Raw genomic sequence first — 20464 nt, 5'->3', positions numbered from 1 at the left:
TTGCAGTTGCATAATCCTACGTTTGACTGGAATACTGGGGAGCTAACCAAATGGGGTAATGAATGTTGTACGTCATGTTTTTCTGTTAATTCTATTTCTCCCCCTAAGGAGGCGAATACGCTACCCGAGTTTGTTCAGGACTTCGCTGATGTTTTCTCTAAGGAGGCCTCCGAAGTGTTACCTCCTCATAGAGAATACGATTGCGCTATCGAATTGGTACCAGGAGCTAAGCTTCCTAAGGGTAGGATATTTAATCTTTCTTGTCCCGAACGTGAAGCTATGAGAGTGTATATCCAGGAATCCCTGGCCAAGGGTTACATTCGTCCCTCTTCTTCTCCGGTAGGTGCTGGCTTCTTCTTCGTGGGGAAGAAGGATGGTGGTCTTAGGCCATGCATTGACTACCGTAGCCTGAATAAGGTCACGGTAAGGAACCAGTATCCCCTTCCTTTGATTCCTGATCTCTTTAATCAGGTTCAGGGGGCCCAATGGTTTTCTAAATTGGATCTACGGGGGGCGTATAACCTTATTCGCATCAAAGAGGGGGATGAGTGGAAGACTGCGTTTAACACGCCCGAAGGCCATTTCGAATACCTCGTCATGCCCTTTGGGTTGTGTAATGCCCCTGCGGTCTTCCAGAATTTCATAAATGAGATTTTGAGAAATTACCTGGGGATTTTTCTGGTAGTGTACCTTGATGACATACTGGTGTTTTCCAAGGACTGGTCCTCCCACGTGGAGCATGTCAGGAAGGTGCTCCAGGTCCTTCGGGAAAATAAACTGTTTGCCAAAACCGAAAAATGTGTGTTTGGGGTACAGGAGATTCCATTTTTGGGTCAAATCCTCACGCCTCATGAATTCCGCATGGACCCCGCCAAGGTTCAGGCTGTGGCGGAATGGGTCCAACCTGCCTCCCTGAAGGCGTTACAGTGTTTTTTGGGGTTTGCTAATTATTACAGGAGATTTATTGCTAACTTCTCGGTCATCGCTAAGCCCCTTACGGACCTCACTCGCAAAGGTGCTGATCTCCTCCACTGTCCTCCTGAGGCTGTCCAGGCTTTTGAGGTCCTTAAGAAGTGCTTTGTCTCGGCCCCGGTGCTGGTTCAGCCCAACCAAATGGAGCCATTTATCGTGGAAGTTGACGCATCTGAGGTGGGAGTGGGGGCTGTGTTGTCCCAGGGTACCAGGTCCCTCACCCATCTCCGCCCCTGTGCCTACTTCTCCAGGAAGTTTTCGCCAACTGAAAGTAACTATGATATTGGCAACCGCAAACTCTTAGCCATTAAATGGGCATTTGAAGAGTGGCGCCACTTCCTGGAGGGGGCTAGGCACCAGGTAACGGTCCTTACCGACCACAAGAATCTGGTGTTCCTAGAATCTGCCCGGAGGCTAAACCCGAGACAAGCTCGATGGGCGTTATTTTTTACCAGATTCAATTTTTTGGTTACCTATAGGGCTGGGTCTAAAAATATTAAGGCTGATGCACTGTCGCGTAGCTTCATGGCCAGCCCTCCTTCGGAGGAAGATCCTGCTTGTATTTTGCCTCCAGGTATAATCATTTCCTCGATCGATTCTGATTTAGTCTCTGAAATTGCTGCTGATCAAGGTGCAGCTCCCGGGAACCTTCCTGAGAACAAGCTGTTTGTTCCCCTGCAATTCCGGCTAAGGGTACTTAGGGAAAATCATGACTCCGCACTATCTGGCCATCCAGGCATCCTGGGTACCAAACACCTCATTACCAGAAATTATTGGTGGCCTGGGTTGCCTAAAGACGTTAAGGCCTACGTCGCCGCTTTTGAGGTTTGTGCTAGGTCCAAGACTCCCAGGTCCCGACCAGCGGGCTTACTGCGTTCGTTGCCCATTCCCCAGAGACCTTGGACACATATCTCCATGGATTTTATCACCGATTTGCCTCCATCCCAAGGCAAGTCGGTGGTGTGGGTGGTGGTGGACCGCTTCAGTAAGATGTGCCACTTTGTGCCCCTCAAGAAACTACCCAACGCCAAAACGTTGGCTACCTTGTTTGTCAAACACATCCTGCGTCTCCATGGGGTCCCTGTCAATATTGTTTCGGACAGAGGGGTACAACTTGTTTCATTGTTTTGGAGAGCCTTCTGTATGAAGTTAGGGATTGATCTGTCCTTCTCCTCTGCCTTCCATCCTGAAACCAATGGCCAAACGGAGAGGACTAATCAGTCTCTAGAACAATACTTAAGGTGTTTTGTCTCTGACTGTCAATTTGATTGGGTCTCTTTCATTCCCCTCGCTGAATTTTCCCTTAATAACCGGGTCAGTAACTCGTCTGGGGTCTCTCCTTTTTTTTGTAATTTTGGGTTTAATCCACGGTTCTCCTCCGTTTCACCTGGTAGTTCCAACAATCCTGAGGTAGAGGTCGTTCATCGGGAACTGTGCACAGTCTGGGCCCAGGTTCAGAAAAACCTAGAGGTGTCCCAGAGCGTACAAAAAACTCAGGCTGATAAAAAACGTTCTGCTAACCCCCTGTTTATGGTCGGGGATCTGGTGTGGTTGTCGTCTAGGAACTTGCGTCTCAAGGTTCCGTCCAAGAAGTTTGCTCCCCGGTTTATTGGGCCGTATAAGGTCATTGAGGTCCTCAATCCTGTCTCCTTCCGGCTGGAGTTACCCCCGTCTTTTCGGATACACGACGTGTTTCATGCCTCCCTCCTCAAACGCTGCTCCCCGTCCTTGGCTCCCTCGAGGAGACCTCCTGTTCCCATCCTCACCCCGGAGGGGGTGGAATTCGAGGTGGCCAGGATTGTGGACAGCAAGATGGTCCAAGGCTCCCTCCAGTACCTGGTCCATTGGAGAGGATACGGGCCCGAGGAGAGGACTTGGGTACCCGCCCGGGATGTTCACGCTGGGGTATTGGTCAGGAGGTTCCACCTGCGTTTCCCCAGTAAGCCAGGTCCACTTAGAAAGGGTCCGGTGGCCCCTCATAAAAGGGGGGTGGTACTGTAAAGGATCTGCCAGGCACTGTGGGGTTAACTCCCAGAACTAATCAGTCAGCACCTGAGAATACATCCCTGAGACTGACTCCTGCTTCCACCATTCAGGCTGGCAGGCTTAGGAGTGGGAGAGCCTATCGTAACCTGGCCAGACTCAGCTAGCTCCCGCCCTCGGTCTATTTAAGCCTGCACTTCCTGTCCCTCGGTGCTTGTTATTGCTTTTGTTTCCTTCCTTGTGGTTCCTGGCCCAGCTACAGCTCCTGCTATTTTTGATCCTGCTCCATACCGACCCTGGCTTACCGACTACTCTTCTGCTTTTCGTTTTGTACCTCGCACACTCCTGGCTTGACTCGGCTCGTTCACCACTCTGGTTGCTCACGGTGTTGCCGTGGGCAACGGCCCCTTTTCCTTGCTTGTGTTCCTTGTATGTTTGTCGTGTTTGTCGTGCACTTACTGAGCGCAGGGACCGCCGCCCAGTTGTACCCCGTCGCCTAGGGCGGGTCGTTGCAAGTAGGCAGGGACAGAGTGGCGGGTAGATTAGGGCTCACTTGTCCATCTCCCTACCCCCTGCCGTTACACTAATTGTATCTTTATTAGGTATACAGTCGTAGTGATCTACAATATGGGTCTAGTTTCTGCATGTCTCACTACTTTTATTAGTAACAACTTTTATATATGAAGACCATAGCCTTGAAGTTCCACAGTGGTGTATATTTATGACATATGGGCCATGGCAGAAGATTATAGTCTGTTAAATTGGGAATTTTTACAGATTTATATTTTTCAGAAATATTTACTGTCACAGAATCTCTGCTTTTAGACATATTTTTAAACTTGTTTGCAATGGAGTATGGATTACTGTACCTCACCAAGGTAAGACAATTCCAGCAGAATTTTATAAATACATTGTTTGCTTCAGATTCTCTTAGCACAAAAAGGGTACCCTGGTAAATGCACTGCAGTTTAAAATAAATTAGCAGATTTTATTAAAGGGTTTATCTCATGAACTCAACCCCTTTCTCAATGGAGGCTGGCCTGGTTAATCAGCTGATCGCCATGGGTTGGGCTTCAGCTCTTATCGCTGAGGGAGGTCGCTAACATTTACCCTATGTAATGCATGGATGCATGAACAGGCCAGGTCTGTCAGACCGGAGTCACTTCTACAGAACGAGTCTCTGTTCTGGCTCATAAATGGTGGACCTGACGAAGTGGTGGACCCCGATATGATATCCATAAGCCCTAATAGGGCATACGGATAAGGATTGTCTTTATGAGACAATTCCTTCGATCAAAACCTGAGACAGGGTCATAAACTAACATTTATTTTGACAAAATCGTTATTTTGGATTATGGTCATTAGTGAATTTTATAATATAGATAATTTCAAAACAGTAGAAAAGTTGACATAAAAACACAAATATTATTTTTCTGTCAACATGTATGACACAGAATTAAAATCAGAAATTTATAATAAGCTATCATGCAGTTTCCTTGTGTCCTGTTTTTTATTTGTGGAGTGCTTATCAGGGGCGGACATACCTGTAATGTCGGGGTAGGGACACAGACAGGTGAGCCCTAATCTACCCGCCACTCAGTCCCTGCCTACTTGCACGGCCCGTCCTAGGCGACGGCGTACAACTGGGCGACGGTCCCTATGCTCAATATGTGCACGACAGACAAACAGACAAGGGTACACAGGAGCTAAGGGAAATGGGGCAGTTGCCCACAGCAACACCATGAGCAATAAGAGTAGTGAACGAGCCGAGTCAAACCAGGAGTAAACGAGGTACCAAACGCAGAGCAGGAGCAAAGTCAGTAAAGCCAGGGTCGATATGAAGCAGAGGTCAATAGTAATAGCAGGAACAGCGTAGTCAGGAAACAAGAGAGAATCACAGGCAAAGACAAGCAGCAAATGAAGGTATAAATAGACCGAGGGCGGGAGTTAGAACCATCTGGCCAGGCTGTGATATGTTCTCTCACTCCTCAGCCTACCAGCCTGAGTGGTAGCAGATCGAGTCTCTCTATCAGAACTAGGAGCAAATGCAGACTGATTAACCACGGGCGTCGACACAGAAGCTGTGTCTGGCAGATCCTTTACAGTACCACCCCTTTTATGAGGGGCCACTGGACCCTTCCTAGGTGGACCTGGCTTATTGGGGAACCGAAGATGGAACCTCCTGAGCAATACCCCAGCGTGAACATCCCGGGCGGGTACCCAAGTCATCTCTTCAGGCCTGTATCCTCTCCAATGGACCAGGTACTGGAGAGAGCCTTGGACCATCCTGCTGTCCACAATCTTGGCCACCTCGAATTCTACCCCTTCAGGGGTGAGAACATGGGCCGGAGGTTTCCTCAAGGTAACCAAGGACGGGGAGCAGCGTTTCAGGAGGGAGGCATGAAACACGTCGTGTATTTGAAAAGACGGGAGTAACTCCAGCCAGAAGGAGACAGGGTTAAGGACCTCAATGACCTTGTACGGCCCTATATACCGGGGAGCACATTTTTTGGACAGAACTTTAAGGCGCAAATTTTTTGAAGACAGCCACACCAGATCCCCGACCATAAACAAGCGGTTAGCAGAACGTCTTCTATCTGCCTGAGTCTTTTGTATGCTCTGGGACGCCTCTAGGTTCTTCTGAACCTGGGCCCAGACTGTGCACAGTTCCCGATGAACGACATCTACCTCGGGATTGTTGGAACCATCAGGTGAAATGGAGGAGAACCGTGGATTAAACCCAAGATTACAGAAAAAGGGGGAGACCCCTGACGAGTTACTGACTCGGTTATTAAGGGAAAATTTGGCGAGGGGAATGAAGGAGACCCAATGATATTGACAGTCAGAGATAAAACACCTTAACCCCTTAATGACCGCCGATAAGCCTTTTCACGGCGGTCATTAATGGGCTTTATTCTACAGCGCCGCCATTCCACGGCGCTGCATTAGAATAAAGTAAACAGAGCAGGGAGCTGTCAAAACTCCCTGCTCTCAGCTGGCAGATGTAGCTGAGGGCGATCCTGCTCTGCCGGGTGAGAACGATATTAGTATCGATCTCATCCATTTAACCCCTCAGATGGGGTGCACAATAGCATGCACCGCATCTGAGTGGTTTTGGAGAGAGGGAGGGAGCTCCCTCTCATCCCACTGACACCCGGCGATAAAATCGCCGAGTGTCTGTGTCTCCGATGGCAGCCGGGGGCCTAATAAAGGCCCCCAGGTCGGCCTGTAGTAAATACCTGCTAGGTCATGCCAGAGGCATGACCTAGCAGATGACTGTCCGTTTTAAACGGACAGGCAGTAATACACTGCAATACAAAAGTATTGCAGTGTATTATAATAGCAATCGGAGGTTCGCATAGTGAAGTCCCCTAGTGGGACTAGTATAAAAGTAAAAAAAAGTTAAATAAAGTTAATTAAAAAAAAAAAATATGAAAAACCCACTTTTTCCCCTTACAAAATGCTTTACTATTAAAAAAAACCACAATAAAGCAAAAAAGTTACAGATATTTGGTATCGCCGTGGCCGTAACGAGCCTGACTATAAAGCTGTTACATTATTTAACCCGCACTGTGAATGCCGTAAAAAATAAAATAAAAAACAATGGAAAATTGCTGTTTTCTGTTAATCCTGACTTTAAAAAAATGTGATAAAAAGTGATCAAAAAGTCACATCTACTCTCAAATGGTACCAATAAAAACTACATGTCGTCCCGCAAAAAACAAGACCTTATACAGCTATGTTGACGCAAAAATCAAAAAGTTATAGCTCTTCGAATGTAACAATGGAAAAATGTAAAAAATGGCTTGGCCATTAGGGCCCAGAATGCAAGCAGGGGGAAGGGGTTAAATATTGTTCTAGAGACTGATTAGTCCTCTCAGTTTGGCCATTAGTTTCAGGATGGAAGGCCGAGAAGAAGGACAGATCAATCTCCAACTTTTTACAGAAAGCTCTCCAAAACAATGAAACAAATTGTACCCCTCTGTCAGAAACAATATTGATAGGAACCCCATGGAGACGCAGGATGTTTTTGGCAAACAAGGTAGCTAACGTCTTGGCATTGGGTAGTTTCTTGAGAGGCACAAAGAGGCACATCTTACTGAAGCGGTCTACTTACAACCCACACCACCGACTTGCCTTGAGATGGAGGCAGATAGGTGATAAAATCCATGGAGATATGGGTCCAAGGTCTCTGGGGAATGGGCAAAGAACATAGTAAGCCCGCTGGTCGGGACCTGGGAGTCTTGGACCTAGCACAAGTTTCACAAGCGGCGACGTAGGCCTTAACGTCTTTAGGCAACCCAGGCCACCAATAGTTTCTAGCAATGAGGTGCTTGGTACCTAGGATACCTGAATGGCCAGATAGTGCAGAGTCATGATTTTCCCGGAGTACCCTTAGCCGGAATTGCAGGAGAACAAACAGCTTGTTCTCAGGAAAGTTCCTGGGAGCTGAACCTTGATCAGCCGCAATTTCGGAGATTAAGTCAGAATCAACAGAGGATATTATTATACCTGGGGGCAAAACACAAGCAGGATCTTCCTCCAAAGGAGGGCTGGCCATGAAGCTACGCGACAGTGCATCAGCTTTAATATTTTTAGACCCAGCCCTATAGGTGACCACAAAGTTGAATCTAGTAAAAAACAACGCCCATCAAGCTTGTCTCGGGTTTAGCCTCCGGGCAGATTCTAGGAAAACCAGATTCTTGTGGTCGGTAAGGACCGTTACCTGGTGCCTAGCCCCCTCTAAGAAGTGGCGCCACTCTTCAAATGCCCATTTAATGGCTAAGAGTTCGAGGTTGCCCACGTCATAGTTACCTGGTACCCTGGGACAAGACAGCACCCACTCCCACCTCGGAGGCGTCAACTTCCACGATGAATGGCTTCATTTAGTTAGGCTGAATCAGCACTGGGGCAGAGATAAAGCACTTCTTAAGTATTTCAAAAGCCTGGACCGCCTCCGGAGACCAGTGGAGGAGATTAGCACATTTGCGAGTAAGATCCGTAAGAGGCTTAGCGATGACCGAGAAATTAGCAATAAATCTCCTGTAATAATTAGCAAACCCCAGGAAGCACTGTAACGCCTTCAGGGAGGCAGGTTGGATCCATTCAGCCACAGCCTGAACCTTGGCAGGGTCCATGCGGAATTCATTAGGACTGAGGATTTGACCCAAAAATGGTATCTCCTGCACCCCAAACACACATTTTTCGGATTTAGCAAAGAGTTTGGTTTCCCGAAGGGCCTGGAGCACCTTCCTGACATGCTCAAAGTGGGAGGACCAGTCCTTGGAAAACACAAGTATATCATCAAGGTACACTACAAGAGATACCCCCAGGTAGTCTCTTAAAATCTCATTTATGAAATTCTGGAAGACCGCGGCATGACGAGGTATTCGAAATGACCTTCGGGCGTGTTAAACGCAGTCTTCCACTCATCCCCTTCTCTGACTCGGATAAAGTTATAAGCCCCCCGAAGATCAAACTTAGAGAACCATTGGGCCCCCTGAACCTGATTGAAGAGATCAGGAATCAAAGGAAGGGGATCCTTACAGTGACCTTATTCAAGTTTCGGTAATCGATGCACGGCCTGAAACCACCATCCTTCTTTCCTACGAAGAAGAAGCCAGCACCTACCGGAGAAGTAGAGGGGCGAATGTAACCCTTGGCCAGGCTTTCCTGGATATATTCTCTCATGGCTTCACGTTCGGGACAAGAGAGATTAAATATCCTACCCTTAGGGAGCTTAGTTCCTGGTACCAAATCGATTGAGCAATCGTATTCTCTATGAGGAGGTAACACTTCGGAGGCCTTTTTAGAAAAAAACATCAGCGAAGTCCTGAATAAACTCAGGTAGAGTGTTCACCTCCTCAGGGAGAGAGATAAAATTAACAGAAATTAACAGAAAAACAGGACGTCATGCATTCATTATCCCATTTGGTAAGATCCCCAGTATTCCAGTTAAACGTGGGATTATGCATCTGCAACCAGGGAAGGCCTAAAACTAAATCGGAAGATAATCCCTGCATCACCAGTACAGAGCACTGCTCCAAATGAATGGAGCCCACAATGAGTTCAAAAACAGGGGTATGCTGCGTAAAATAACCATTAGCAAGTGGAGTGGAGTCGATACCCACTACCGGGACAGGTTTAGGCAAATCAATCAATGGCATAGCTAGAGACATAGCAAATTCCACAGACATAATATTAGCAGAAGACCCTGAACCCACGAAGGCACTGCGGTGGCAGACCTACCCTCAAAAGAGACCTGAAAGGGAAGCAAGATCTTATTAGGTTTCATATTTATGGGAAATACCTGTGCGCCCAAGCGACCTCCCCGATGGTCACTTAGGCGCGGATGTTTTCTGGCTGCTAATTCTTACGCCTAGGACAGTTGTTCACTTGATGCTTGTCATCCCCACAGTAGAAGCAGAGACCATTCTTCTTGGGGAGCTCTCTACGTTGTTGGGGAGACACGGAGGCCCCGAGTTGCATTGGTTCATCCGAGTTTCCATGGAAGAACGAAGCAACGGAACCTCGGGAGCCATCATGGGGGAGTCAGAGGAGAAGGCACAAAAACGTTCAAGTCGTCGTTCCCTGAGACGTCGGTCAAGACGTACCGCTAAAGCCATAACCTGATCTAGAGAGTCAGAAGAGGGATAGCTAACTAATAGGTCTTTCTGAGCGTTCGACAGACCCAATCTAAACTGGCACCTCAAGGCAGGGTCATTCCATCGAGAAGCTACACACACACTTCCTAAAGTCAGAACAGTACTCCTCAACGGGTCTCTTACCCTGACGTAAGGTCACCAGCTGACTCTCGGCAAAGGCAGTCTTGTCAGTCTCGTCATAGATGAGCCCGAGAGCAGAAAAAAAAAGTCAACAGAGGAAAGTTCAGGAGCCAAGGAGAAGGCCCATTCTTGGGGGCCGTCCTGGAGCCGGGACATAATTATACCCACTCGCTGGCTCTCAGAACCTGAGGAGTAGGGCCTTAGATGGAAATTGAGCCTACAACTCTCCCGAAAGGAGAAAAAAGTCTTCTGGTCCCCTGAGAACCGGTCAGGCAACTTGAGGTGGGGTTCAAGAGGTGAGGTGGAGGGCACTACCTAGTTAGCATCACGCTGGTCGCACCTCTGAGCCAGGGCTTGGACCTGTAGGGAGAGACCCTGCATTTGCTGAGCCAGGGTCTCAAGGGGGTCCATAGTTGTGTAGGAACCAGTTTAGAAAAGGTATATGGGAATTTAATTATCTAATGTCGGGGTAGGGACACAGACAGGTGAGCCCTAATCTACCCGCCACTCAGTCCCTGCCTACTTGCACGGCCCGTCCTAGGCGACGGCGTACAACTGGGCGACGGTCCCTACGCTCAATATGTTCACGACAGACAAACAGACAAGGGTACACAGAAGCTAATGGAAATGGGGCAGTTGCCCACGGCAACACCGTGAGCAACAAGAGTAGTGAACGATCCGAGTCAAACCAGGAGTGAACGAGGTACCAAACGCAGAACAGGAGCGTAGTCAGTAAAGCCAGGGTCGATATGAAGCAGAGGTCAATAGTAATAGCAGGAACAGCGGAGCCAGGAAACAAGAGAGAATCACAGGCAAAGACAAGCAGCAAATGAAGGTATAAATAGACCGCGGGCGGGAGCTAGAACCGTCTGGCCAGGCTGTGATAGGTTCTCCCACTCCTCAGCCTCAGCCTACCAGCCTGAGTGGTAGTAGATCGAGTCACTCTATCAGACCTATGAGCAGATGCCATCTGATTAACCACGGGCGTCAACACAGAATCTGTGTCTGGCAGATCCTTTACAAAACCATATGTAAAACCCTTGCAGCAGCTCGGTGGCCCAGTAGATAAGTGGGGCCCACTGCCATCTTAAAAGAAGCTTTATGTTAGGGACTAACTTATGAAATTTCATGGCTGAGAATTACTTGTGGATTGTTGGAGCAATATAACAGGATGATTTATGATGAACTATTGGAGACCAAAACTGTATTTTTTTACTACTGTCTAACTAAGAAATTAGTTTAGCAATAGGTAATAGGGTTATCCGGGTTGTTAACATTTTTACTAATGGCTGCAAATGTCCTTTAGTAAAAACAACAATCAGTACTTACACATTCTTTCCTATGGCAATCCAGCAGTGGTGCTGCATCGGTCCTTCCAGTGTTTTTTACATTTGGCCGACATGTGACCTCTATAACCAATCAGAGAACTCATTGGTGACCATCCTGGTATTTATCACTGAGTGTTCATGCGATGGCTACAACACATGATTGAGGAAACATCTGATTGGCTGCAGTGGTCACATGCTGCCCGCATGTAAATAAATACTGGGAGGACCACCGGAGCATCAGCACTGGATTGCCGGGGGAAAGAATAGGTGAGTACCGTTTGTTTTTTTATTTTAGAACATTTCCAGCCGATAGTAAACTATTTTAACCCATTAGTGACCACCCCATAGTGTTTTTACGGCGGCCACAACAGGCTTTATTCCAATGCAGTAGCCTTTTTACGGCCTCCGGTAGCTTAGGGCTGGGGGCATCCCTGCTCGAATGGCCGAGATCGATACCAGTATCGATCTCACTCGTTTAACCCTTCAGATGCGGTAACAAAGGCCCCCAGGTCTGCCCCAGTTAATACCTGCTAGGCCATGCCAGAGGCATGGCCTGGCAGGTGCCTGTCCATTTTACACGGACAGTCAACTAATACACTGCAATACAGAAGTATTGCAGTGTATTATTATTACGATCGGATGATTGCATAGTGAAGTCCCCTAGTGGGACTGGTAAAAAAAAGTTTATAAAAAAGTTTAATAAAGTTAATAAATAAAAAAGTGAAAAAAATAAATTAAAAACCCACTTTTTCCCCTTACAAATTGCTTTATTATTAAAAAGAGAAAAAGGTTAAAAAGTTACACATGTTTGGTATCGCTGCGTCCATAACGACCCCAGCTATAAAGTTATTACATTATTTAACCCGCTCGGCGAACGTCGTAAAAAATAAAATAAAAAACAATGCTAAAACTGCTGTTTTGTGTAAATCCTGCCTTAAAGGGAAGGTGTCATGAAATTATTATTTTTTATATCCAATTGCTTTTAGTATGATATTAAAACAAATGTTATTTATTTGTGTTCTTGAGTTCTACTTTTTACTTTTTTCTTACTATTACTTCTCTATGGGGGCTGCCATTTTTTTTTCATCTCTGTATGTGTCGATTAACGACACATGCAAAGATGGAATATGGCACATACAACCCTATAGAGAATGCGAACGGGAGCCGTTCCATTCACTACAGCGTACGCCGTCTGTGTGGGAACGGCGCATGCGCCGCTCCCACACAGACCAAAAGGAAGGTCATTGGCAGAGCGAAATCCGGCGCCATTTTCATGTGGACTGGAAGCCTCGGCCGGACAGTAAGATGACGACTTCCGGCCGCGGCTTCCGGCCATATGTTCAAGGAAGCGAAGGCGCAAGGAATAGGAGCAGAGGCGGCAGCGGAGGCAGGAGCAGGTAAGTTATGTTCATGTATAAGATGTGTGTTTTACATTCGTGTATGTTTGTGTTATACTGTCTGCTGAGCACTGTATCTAACCCTCCTACACTGTGCATTCTCTCAGAAAATGGCGGCACACAGTGTAGGAGGTTTGAAGATTCAAACCCCCTCCTTCTCCTGGCACTAGCCAGAATAAGGGAGGGGGGATTGTGTGAGGACACTAGAGAGTGTGTCTACCCCAAATTTGCAGCATAAAGCAATGAGGTTGCTTTACCACCATTGACCATTTTCTGTCCCCCTCTTCATAATATTTAGAGAGTCTCTCATGAGTGGTATAGTGCCAAGGGACTGGCGCAGGGCAAATGTGGTGCCTATTTTCAAAAAGGGCTCTAGGTCTTCGCCGGGTAATTATAGACCAGTAAGCTTAACATCAATTGTGGGGAAAATGTTTGAGGGGCTATTGAGGGACTATATACAGAATTATGTGACAATAAATAGTATTATAAGTGACAGCCAGCATGGTTTTACAAAGGACAGAAGCTGTCAAACCAACCTGATTTGTTTTTATGAAGAGGTAAGCAGAAGCCTAGACAGAGGGGCCGCTGTGGATATAGTGTTTTTGGACTTTGCAAAGGCATTTGACACTGTCCCTCATAGACATCTAATGGGTAAATTAAGGACTATAGGTTTAGAAAGCATAGTTTGTAATTAGATTGAGAATTGGCTCAAGGACCGTATCCAGAGAGTTGTGGTCAATGATTCCTACTCTGAATGGTCACCGGTTATAAGTGGTGTACCCCAGGGTTCAGTGCTGGGACCACTATTATTCAACTTATTTATTAATGATATAGAGGATGGGATTAATAGCACTATTTCTATTTTTGCAGATGACACCAAGCTATGCAATATAGTTCAGACTATGGAAGATGTTTGTGAATTGCAGGCAGATTTAAACAAACTAAGTGTTTGGGCGTCCACTTGGCAAATGAAGTTTAATGTAGATAAATGTAAAGTTATGCACCTGGGTACGAAAAACCTGCAAGCATCATATGTCCTAGGGGGAGCTACACTGGGGGAGTCAATTGTTGATAAGGATCTGGGTGTACTTGTAAATCATAAACTAAATTTCAGCATGCAGTGTCAATCAGCTGCTTCAAAGGCCAGCAAAATATTGTCGTGTATCAAAAGAGGCATGGACTCGCGGGACAGGGATGTAATATTACCACTTTACAAAGCATTAGTGAGGCCTCATCTAGAATATGCAGTCCAGTTCTGGGCTCCAGTTCATAGAAAGGATGCCCTGGAGTTGGAAAAAATACAAAGAAGAGCAACGAAGCTAATAAGGGGCATGGAGAATCTAAGTTATGAGGAAAGATTAAAAGAACTAAACCTATTTAGCCTTGAGAAAAGACGACTAAGGGGGGACATGATTAACTTATATAAATATATGAATGGCGCATACAAAAAATATGGTGAAATCCTGTTCCATGTAAAACCCCCTCAAAAAACAAGGGGGTACTCCCTCCGTCTGGAGAAAAAAAGGTTCAACCTGCAGAGGCAACAAGCCTTCTTTACTGTGAGAACTGTGAATCTATGGAATAGCCTACCGCAGGAGCTGGTCGCAGCAGGGACAGTAGATGGCTTTAAAAAAGGCTTAGATAATTTCCTAGAACAAAAAAATATTAACTGCTATGTGTAGAAATTTTTTACTTCCCCTTTCCCATCCCACTTCCCCTTTCCCATCCCTTGGTTGAACTTGATGGACATGTGTCTTTTTTCAACCGTACAAACTATGTAACTATGTAACCATGCTGCAATTTTGGGAAGTGCTCCCTCTAGTGCTCAGCACATCGAAATGTTATAAATTAGAATCTAATTTATAATATTTCCTTACTTGTGAAAAAATTAAAACAATGTGTAATCACTCAAATAATAATTGTTCAACTAAAAAAAAAAATAACAATTTCTCGCGACACATTCCCTTTGAAAAAAATGTGATAAAAAGTGATCAAAAAGTCACATGTACTCCAAAATGGTACCAATAAAAACTACAAGTCGTCTCGCAAAACAAAAAGCCCTCATACACCTGCATCAGCAGAAAAATAAAAAAGTTATGGCTCTTCAAATATGGAAACCCAAAAACAAATAACTTTGAAAAAAAAGAGATTTTACTGTGTAAAAGTAGTAAAACATACAAAATCTATATGAATTTGGTATCGTTGCAATCGTAACAACCTGGTAAATAAAGTTATTGTACTATTTATACCATACGGTAAACGGAGTAAATTTAGGAGGCAAAAAACTGTGGCAAAATTGCTGGGTTTTTTTTCTATTACCCACCAAAAAAAGGTAATAAAAGTTAATCAATAAATTATATGTATCCCAAAATGGTGCTTTTAAAAAACACAACTTGTCCCGCAAAATACAAGTCCTTATACAGCTATGTCGACGCGAAAATAAAAAAGTTATAGCTCTTTGAATGAGACGATGGAAAAACAAAAAAAATAGCTTGGTCATTAAGGTTTCAAATAGGCTGGTCATGAAAGGGTTAACTACCCAGATAACTACTTATAGGAAACCTATTTTCATATGCCCTATTAGGGAATCCTGGGTTAATAAAGGGGGTCCCCTGTTCAGGATCATCTCTTGGCTAGAGTGGAGAGCGATTACAAAGAACGCTTCTCACTCTGGAGGACCTATCCTGTTCTGCATTACACAGAAATCTTATTGACTTGAATTGGCACAGTGTAATGTTTAATCTCCCCTGTGGTGGCGCTGCATGGAAATTGAACACTTACAGGTTTCTCCACAGATCGCTGAGGGTCACAGCAGGTGGACACATTGTGATCAGCTTATTGTGATTTAGTAGCCTTATTTTGGAGAAAAAATAGCCACAAATATAACAGGAAATCTAATTATATACATAATATTCTTGCAAACAAATACTTACAATGATTGCAGATGTTGTAATGATTGAAACTGATTAATATGGAGCGATAGTGGATTACAACTAAGATTACTGTATAAAGAGAAAAAACAACAACTTTAGGAGTATATAGAATAGGATTTACCAAAAAGAAAAATATATTAGTGTAGTAAGGAATATTTTACAAATCCAAAACCACAACAATAATAGCATACAACAAATATGGCAGTTTTTATGTACTTAATACTAAGTACTTTATTGTATATTAAAACTATATATATATACACACACACACACACACACACACACACACACACGTACATACAGGTGTACATACAGATGTGGCCATCTTTATCTTGAGGCTGGGTTCACACGACCATGTTACGTCCATAATGTACGGAACGTATTTTGGCCGGAATACCCGGACCGAACACAGTGCAGGGAGCCGGGCTCCTAGCATCATAGTGATGTACGATGCTAGGAGTCCCTGCCTCGCTGCAGGACAGCTGTCCTGTACTGTAATCATGATTGCAGTACGGGACAGTAGTTCCATGCAGAGGCAGGGACTCCTAGCGTCGAACATCACTATGATGCTAGGAGCCCGGCTCCCTGCACTGTGTTCGGTCCGGGTCTTCCGGCCGAAATACGTTCCGTACATTACGGACGTAACATGGTCGTGTGAACCCAGCCTGACACTTAATGTGGCATTGTTTTTGGTAGAAACCAGCACTGTTTTTCGAATCTCATGCAACCACTTTAAATTGATTCTCTTCTACAGACAACTCCTAGTTCTTTGCCCTACTAGGACATATTGAGCTAAATGAAGGAATCTTGCTCAGAACTAAAGAGGGCTGGTTTTAGGGTGTGGCAATTGCCAAGAGCCCCATCTTTTTAAGACCACCCTGAGGAAGAGACTCATTGACTCCTTATCTTAAAACATTAACCCCTTCACTGCTTTAATTATTAGAAAAACTGTCTAAAGATAATTAATAGGTGGCCTATTTTCTATAAATAAATAAATAAAATAACAGGAGCCCTGTTCTTCAGTCTGAGAAGATTGTATATTATAGAATTACACAAACAGAAATCGCCACATTAACTTTTATTATTAGCTTCTAAAAGCAGGGGAGATGAAAACAGTAACAGAGCAGACATAAAAATAATGACATTATGAAATGAAATAAACATAGAAAAGAATCATTTGTACTTACAGTTTTTGCAAGGTTTTAAGCTCTTTAAAGCTGGAGAGCGGCACTTCTGTGATTAGATTATTTGACAAATCTCTAGAAGTAAATAAATGCACAAATCCTTCAAAACCTAATATGCAAATGCTGCATAATGACATGTGTAGGATCGAGTTTAGAATTCTATGTCCAATTTAATTTTTCTTGATTCATTATAAACTTTTTGTGGTTAGTAAAGCACCATGGTTCATTTATAGAAAAGTGGTTGTCTGGCTTAGAATACTCGTACTGTCTTAGGGAACTCTGAGTTGATAGATGGGTCACCCCATCCACTACTCTCATATATTAGCAGGAGCAGCAACCAAGAGCGTCCCTCACTCCGGAGGACCTGGAGTGTCCCTGCATTACATAAACAGATCATTGATTTCTGTGCTGGAACTGTTTCATTTTCCCTGTGGTGGCGCTGCAGGGAAATTGAACACTTGCAACTGGGTTCTAAAATCGATTACAGCTGGGATCTGAGCAAGACAGGTCCCAAACACATTTTTTATAATTTTAAGATGGAGAAATAAGGAAGTATTGTATTCATAGTGATGTTTGCAAAACATTTACTATAAATGACTACAACATAAAATATAATGACTTACTGTGTCTACAGGGGCATATGTTATAGCAGCCAACTTGCCAGTTACAGTTTTCTTTACTCAGTCTGTGACACATATTACATTACAGTAAGTTGTAAGTCAATTTATTATGGAAAAACACACAAAACAAAGCGGGCAAATCACTAGTAATTGAGCACTAAGAGAATCAATTATGGTAAAAAAATACAATGCAACAAATGTTACACAAATAGAATATATATATATATATATATACATATATATATATATACATATATATATATACATAGAACATATACATATATAAAGTGCTATGTGCAATACACAATACCAACTGTGGCTACTATGATCTCAACATGGAAAAGCCTATACGAGGTAACACAGCTGGGTAGGCACTAAGTGTGAGGCTAGCCTCAATCCCTTCCCGATTTATTAGCTGGATTTCTTACATTTCTGCTAAACTTCTCAGCGATGAAAATATGTTTTCTTTCACTAATCTGATTCTGTTCCCACGTAGAAACCTGAAGAAAAATCATACAAATTATAAGTAAAGCATACAATGACTAAATAAACACATAATTCATATTTATTCCACTGGCATACTCCTTCATATCAATAGTATTCAGTAAATCCTCCATTCAGGGAAAGAGTGGGAGGAAACTCTTGAAACTGACCAAAGAATGGGACTGAGGTAATAACAGGAGAGGGAGAATTATACATGTGCCATTCTGACACTATTAGCCCGGCTGTTTCTTCATTTTTGTTGTTGTTTGTTATTATTGCTGTTATTTATCTTTTGCCACAATATATACACATACTTTCAAGTGGTACTAGATACACTTGTCTATCTATCTATCTATCTATCTATCTATCTATCTATCTATCTATCTATCTATCTATCTATCTATCTATCTATCTATCTATCTATCTATCTATCTATCTATCTATTCGTCCAATAAGAGACATCACTCCAATTTGTGATAGAAAAAACGGCTTTTTATTTGCCCCTGTGCGACGTTTCGGCTCTTTACATGGAGCCTTACAAGCTTGAGAGCTTCTATCACAAATTGGAGTGCTGTCTCGCTGTCTCTTATTGGACGAATATTGAGGATCTGGGAGCAGTGATCGGGCTCCTGGGGCGTGCACCCACCTATATTCCTGACTGGTGCTGCTGGATGGTGATCTATCTATCTATCTATCTATCTATCTATCTATCTATCTATCTATCTATCTATCTATCTATCTATCTATCTATCTATCTATCTATCTATCTATCTATCTATCTATCTATCTCATATTCTATCTATCTATCTATCTATCTATCTATCTATCTATCTATCTATCTATCTATCTATCTATCTATCTATCTATCTATCTATCTATCTATCTATCTATCTATCTATCTATCTATCTATTCAATTCAAAGAAGCTTTATTGGCAGGACCAAATACATATTAGTATTGCCAAAGCAAGTAAGAAGTAAGGGAATGAGGGATAGGGACTGAGGGATCGGGGGATAGGGACACATCTAGGGTCGGGGTTATACAAGTCCATGGCATATCATGTCTCTCTCAGTCTATGGTATGCAGTGACATATTGTGCCGCTATGCCCACTGTATTTTCCTCTTCACCCAGCAGGATGTAGAGTTTCTCTTCCTCTTCCATGGAGCTGAAGTCCGGTAAGAGATCAGAGAGTCTCCTGAAGTGAGTGTCCCTCACTGCTAAGTATTTGGAGCAGTGTAGCAGGAAGTGGGCCTCATCCTCCACGACCTCCTGCTCGCACTGTTGGCACAGTCGGCTCTCCCTGGGCCTGTAGGTTTGTCTGTGGCGCCCGGATTCGATGAGCAGGTTGTGGGCGCTCAGTCTGTAGCGGCTCAGGATCTGTCTGTCTTTGGGATTTGGCAGTTTCTCCAGATATGGCGCCAGTATATATTCTCGCTGTAGACTCCGGTATATTGTCAGTTTCTGGGATGTCTTTATGTCGTTCCTCCAGTCACTGATATACTCCTCTTGGCTCTCGTTTATTGTCTTCTTGATTTCGGCTTTTGTGAGGCCGCGCTGAGTGACATTTTCTTCAGGCCGGGTCAGGGTGAGATGTTCTGGGGGCCTGGTTTACCTGGGACCCCTTGGTGTAGCAGGGCTTTATGGTGATAGGAACTTTGCCTGCTGCTGTGTAGATGGGCCCAGAATGATAGCGTCCTCTTCTGGATTGTGAGGTGCAGTGGGAATCTGCCCAGTTCTGCCCGACAGGCACTATTTGTGGTACTCCGATGGACTTGGAGAAGGTGTTTGCAGAATTCTAGGTGGAAAATTTCTGTTGGGCTGGAATCCCACCTTGACCAGTCTGGGTATGTGTCCGGACCCCAGACTTCACTGGCATACAGGAGGATTGGGGAGATGATGGAGTCAAAGATTTTCAGCCAGACCGTCACTGGTGGTTTGAGGTGATAGAGTTTTCTTCTGATGGCATAGAAGGTTTTGCACGCCTTGTCTTTCAGCATCTCTATGGCTTGTTTAAAGCTTCCTGATTGGTTGATTTCTAGGCCCAAGTAGGTGTACCTGTCGGTCGCTGTAAGTGGGTCGTTATTTAGTGTGAAGGTTGGGTGCCTGGGGGATTTTGAGTTTCTCCTCTGGAACACCATGATGTTGGTTTTCTTTGCATTGATGGGTAGTGCCCACGTGGAGCTGAATTTTTCTAAGATTTGCAGGTTGTCTTGGAGACCTTTCTCAGTTGGTGATAGCAACAGAAGGTCAACTGCATACAACAGAAATTTCACCTGGGTGTCATGGAGGGTGAGACCTGGTGCTGAGGAGGATTCCAGAGCTGTGGCCAGTTCATTGATGTAGATGTTGAAGAGCGTTGGACTGAGGCTGCAGCCTTGTCGGACTCCTCGGCTCTGCTGGAAATAAGCCATTCTTCTCCCGTTCACCTTCACGCTGCATCTGTTCTCTGTGTAGGAGCTTTTGATGACGTCATAGGTTTTACCTCCTATTCCGCTCTCCAGCAGTTTCAGGAATAGGCCCGGGTGCCACACTGAGTCGAAGGCCTTCTTAAAGTCCACAAAACAGGCGTAAATCTTCCCATGCTTTGTGTTGTGGACGTGGCTCTTGATGAGGCTGCGCAGGGTGTAGATGTGGTCAGTGGTGCGGTGGTTTGGCATGAACCCAGCTTGGCTTTGGTTGAGGACATTGTGCTGGGTGAGGAACCTGAGGATTCTCTTATTCAGGATGCTGTTGAACAGTTTCCCCAGGTTGCTGCTGACACATATCCCTCGGTAGTTGG

At 44.6% G+C, this 20464-nt stretch overlaps 1 protein-coding gene across 1 annotated transcript in view; it reads right to left on the bottom strand.

Annotated features, from left to right (window-relative positions):
• Positions 1-20464, bottom strand: part of RXFP2 (relaxin family peptide receptor 2) — a 587658-nt gene that overhangs the window by 55465 nt on the left and 511729 nt on the right. The window contains exons 11-13 of the mRNA XM_075851693.1: positions 17631-17702; positions 16586-16657; positions 15399-15467 (exon numbers count right to left, since the gene is read on the bottom strand). Coding sequence (XP_075707808.1) covers positions 15399-15467; positions 16586-16657; positions 17631-17702 — 213 coding nt within the window. The remainder of the gene's footprint in view (positions 1-15398; positions 15468-16585; positions 16658-17630; positions 17703-20464) is intronic.

The sequence above is a fragment of the Rhinoderma darwinii genome, chromosome 2 (assembly GCF_050947455.1).
Source record: "Rhinoderma darwinii isolate aRhiDar2 chromosome 2, aRhiDar2.hap1, whole genome shotgun sequence".
Lineage (NCBI taxonomy): Eukaryota > Metazoa > Chordata > Amphibia > Anura > Rhinodermatidae > Rhinoderma > Rhinoderma darwinii.
Note: the sequence above shows the minus strand (reverse complement) of the source record. Positions and strands in the feature narration are given on the sequence as shown.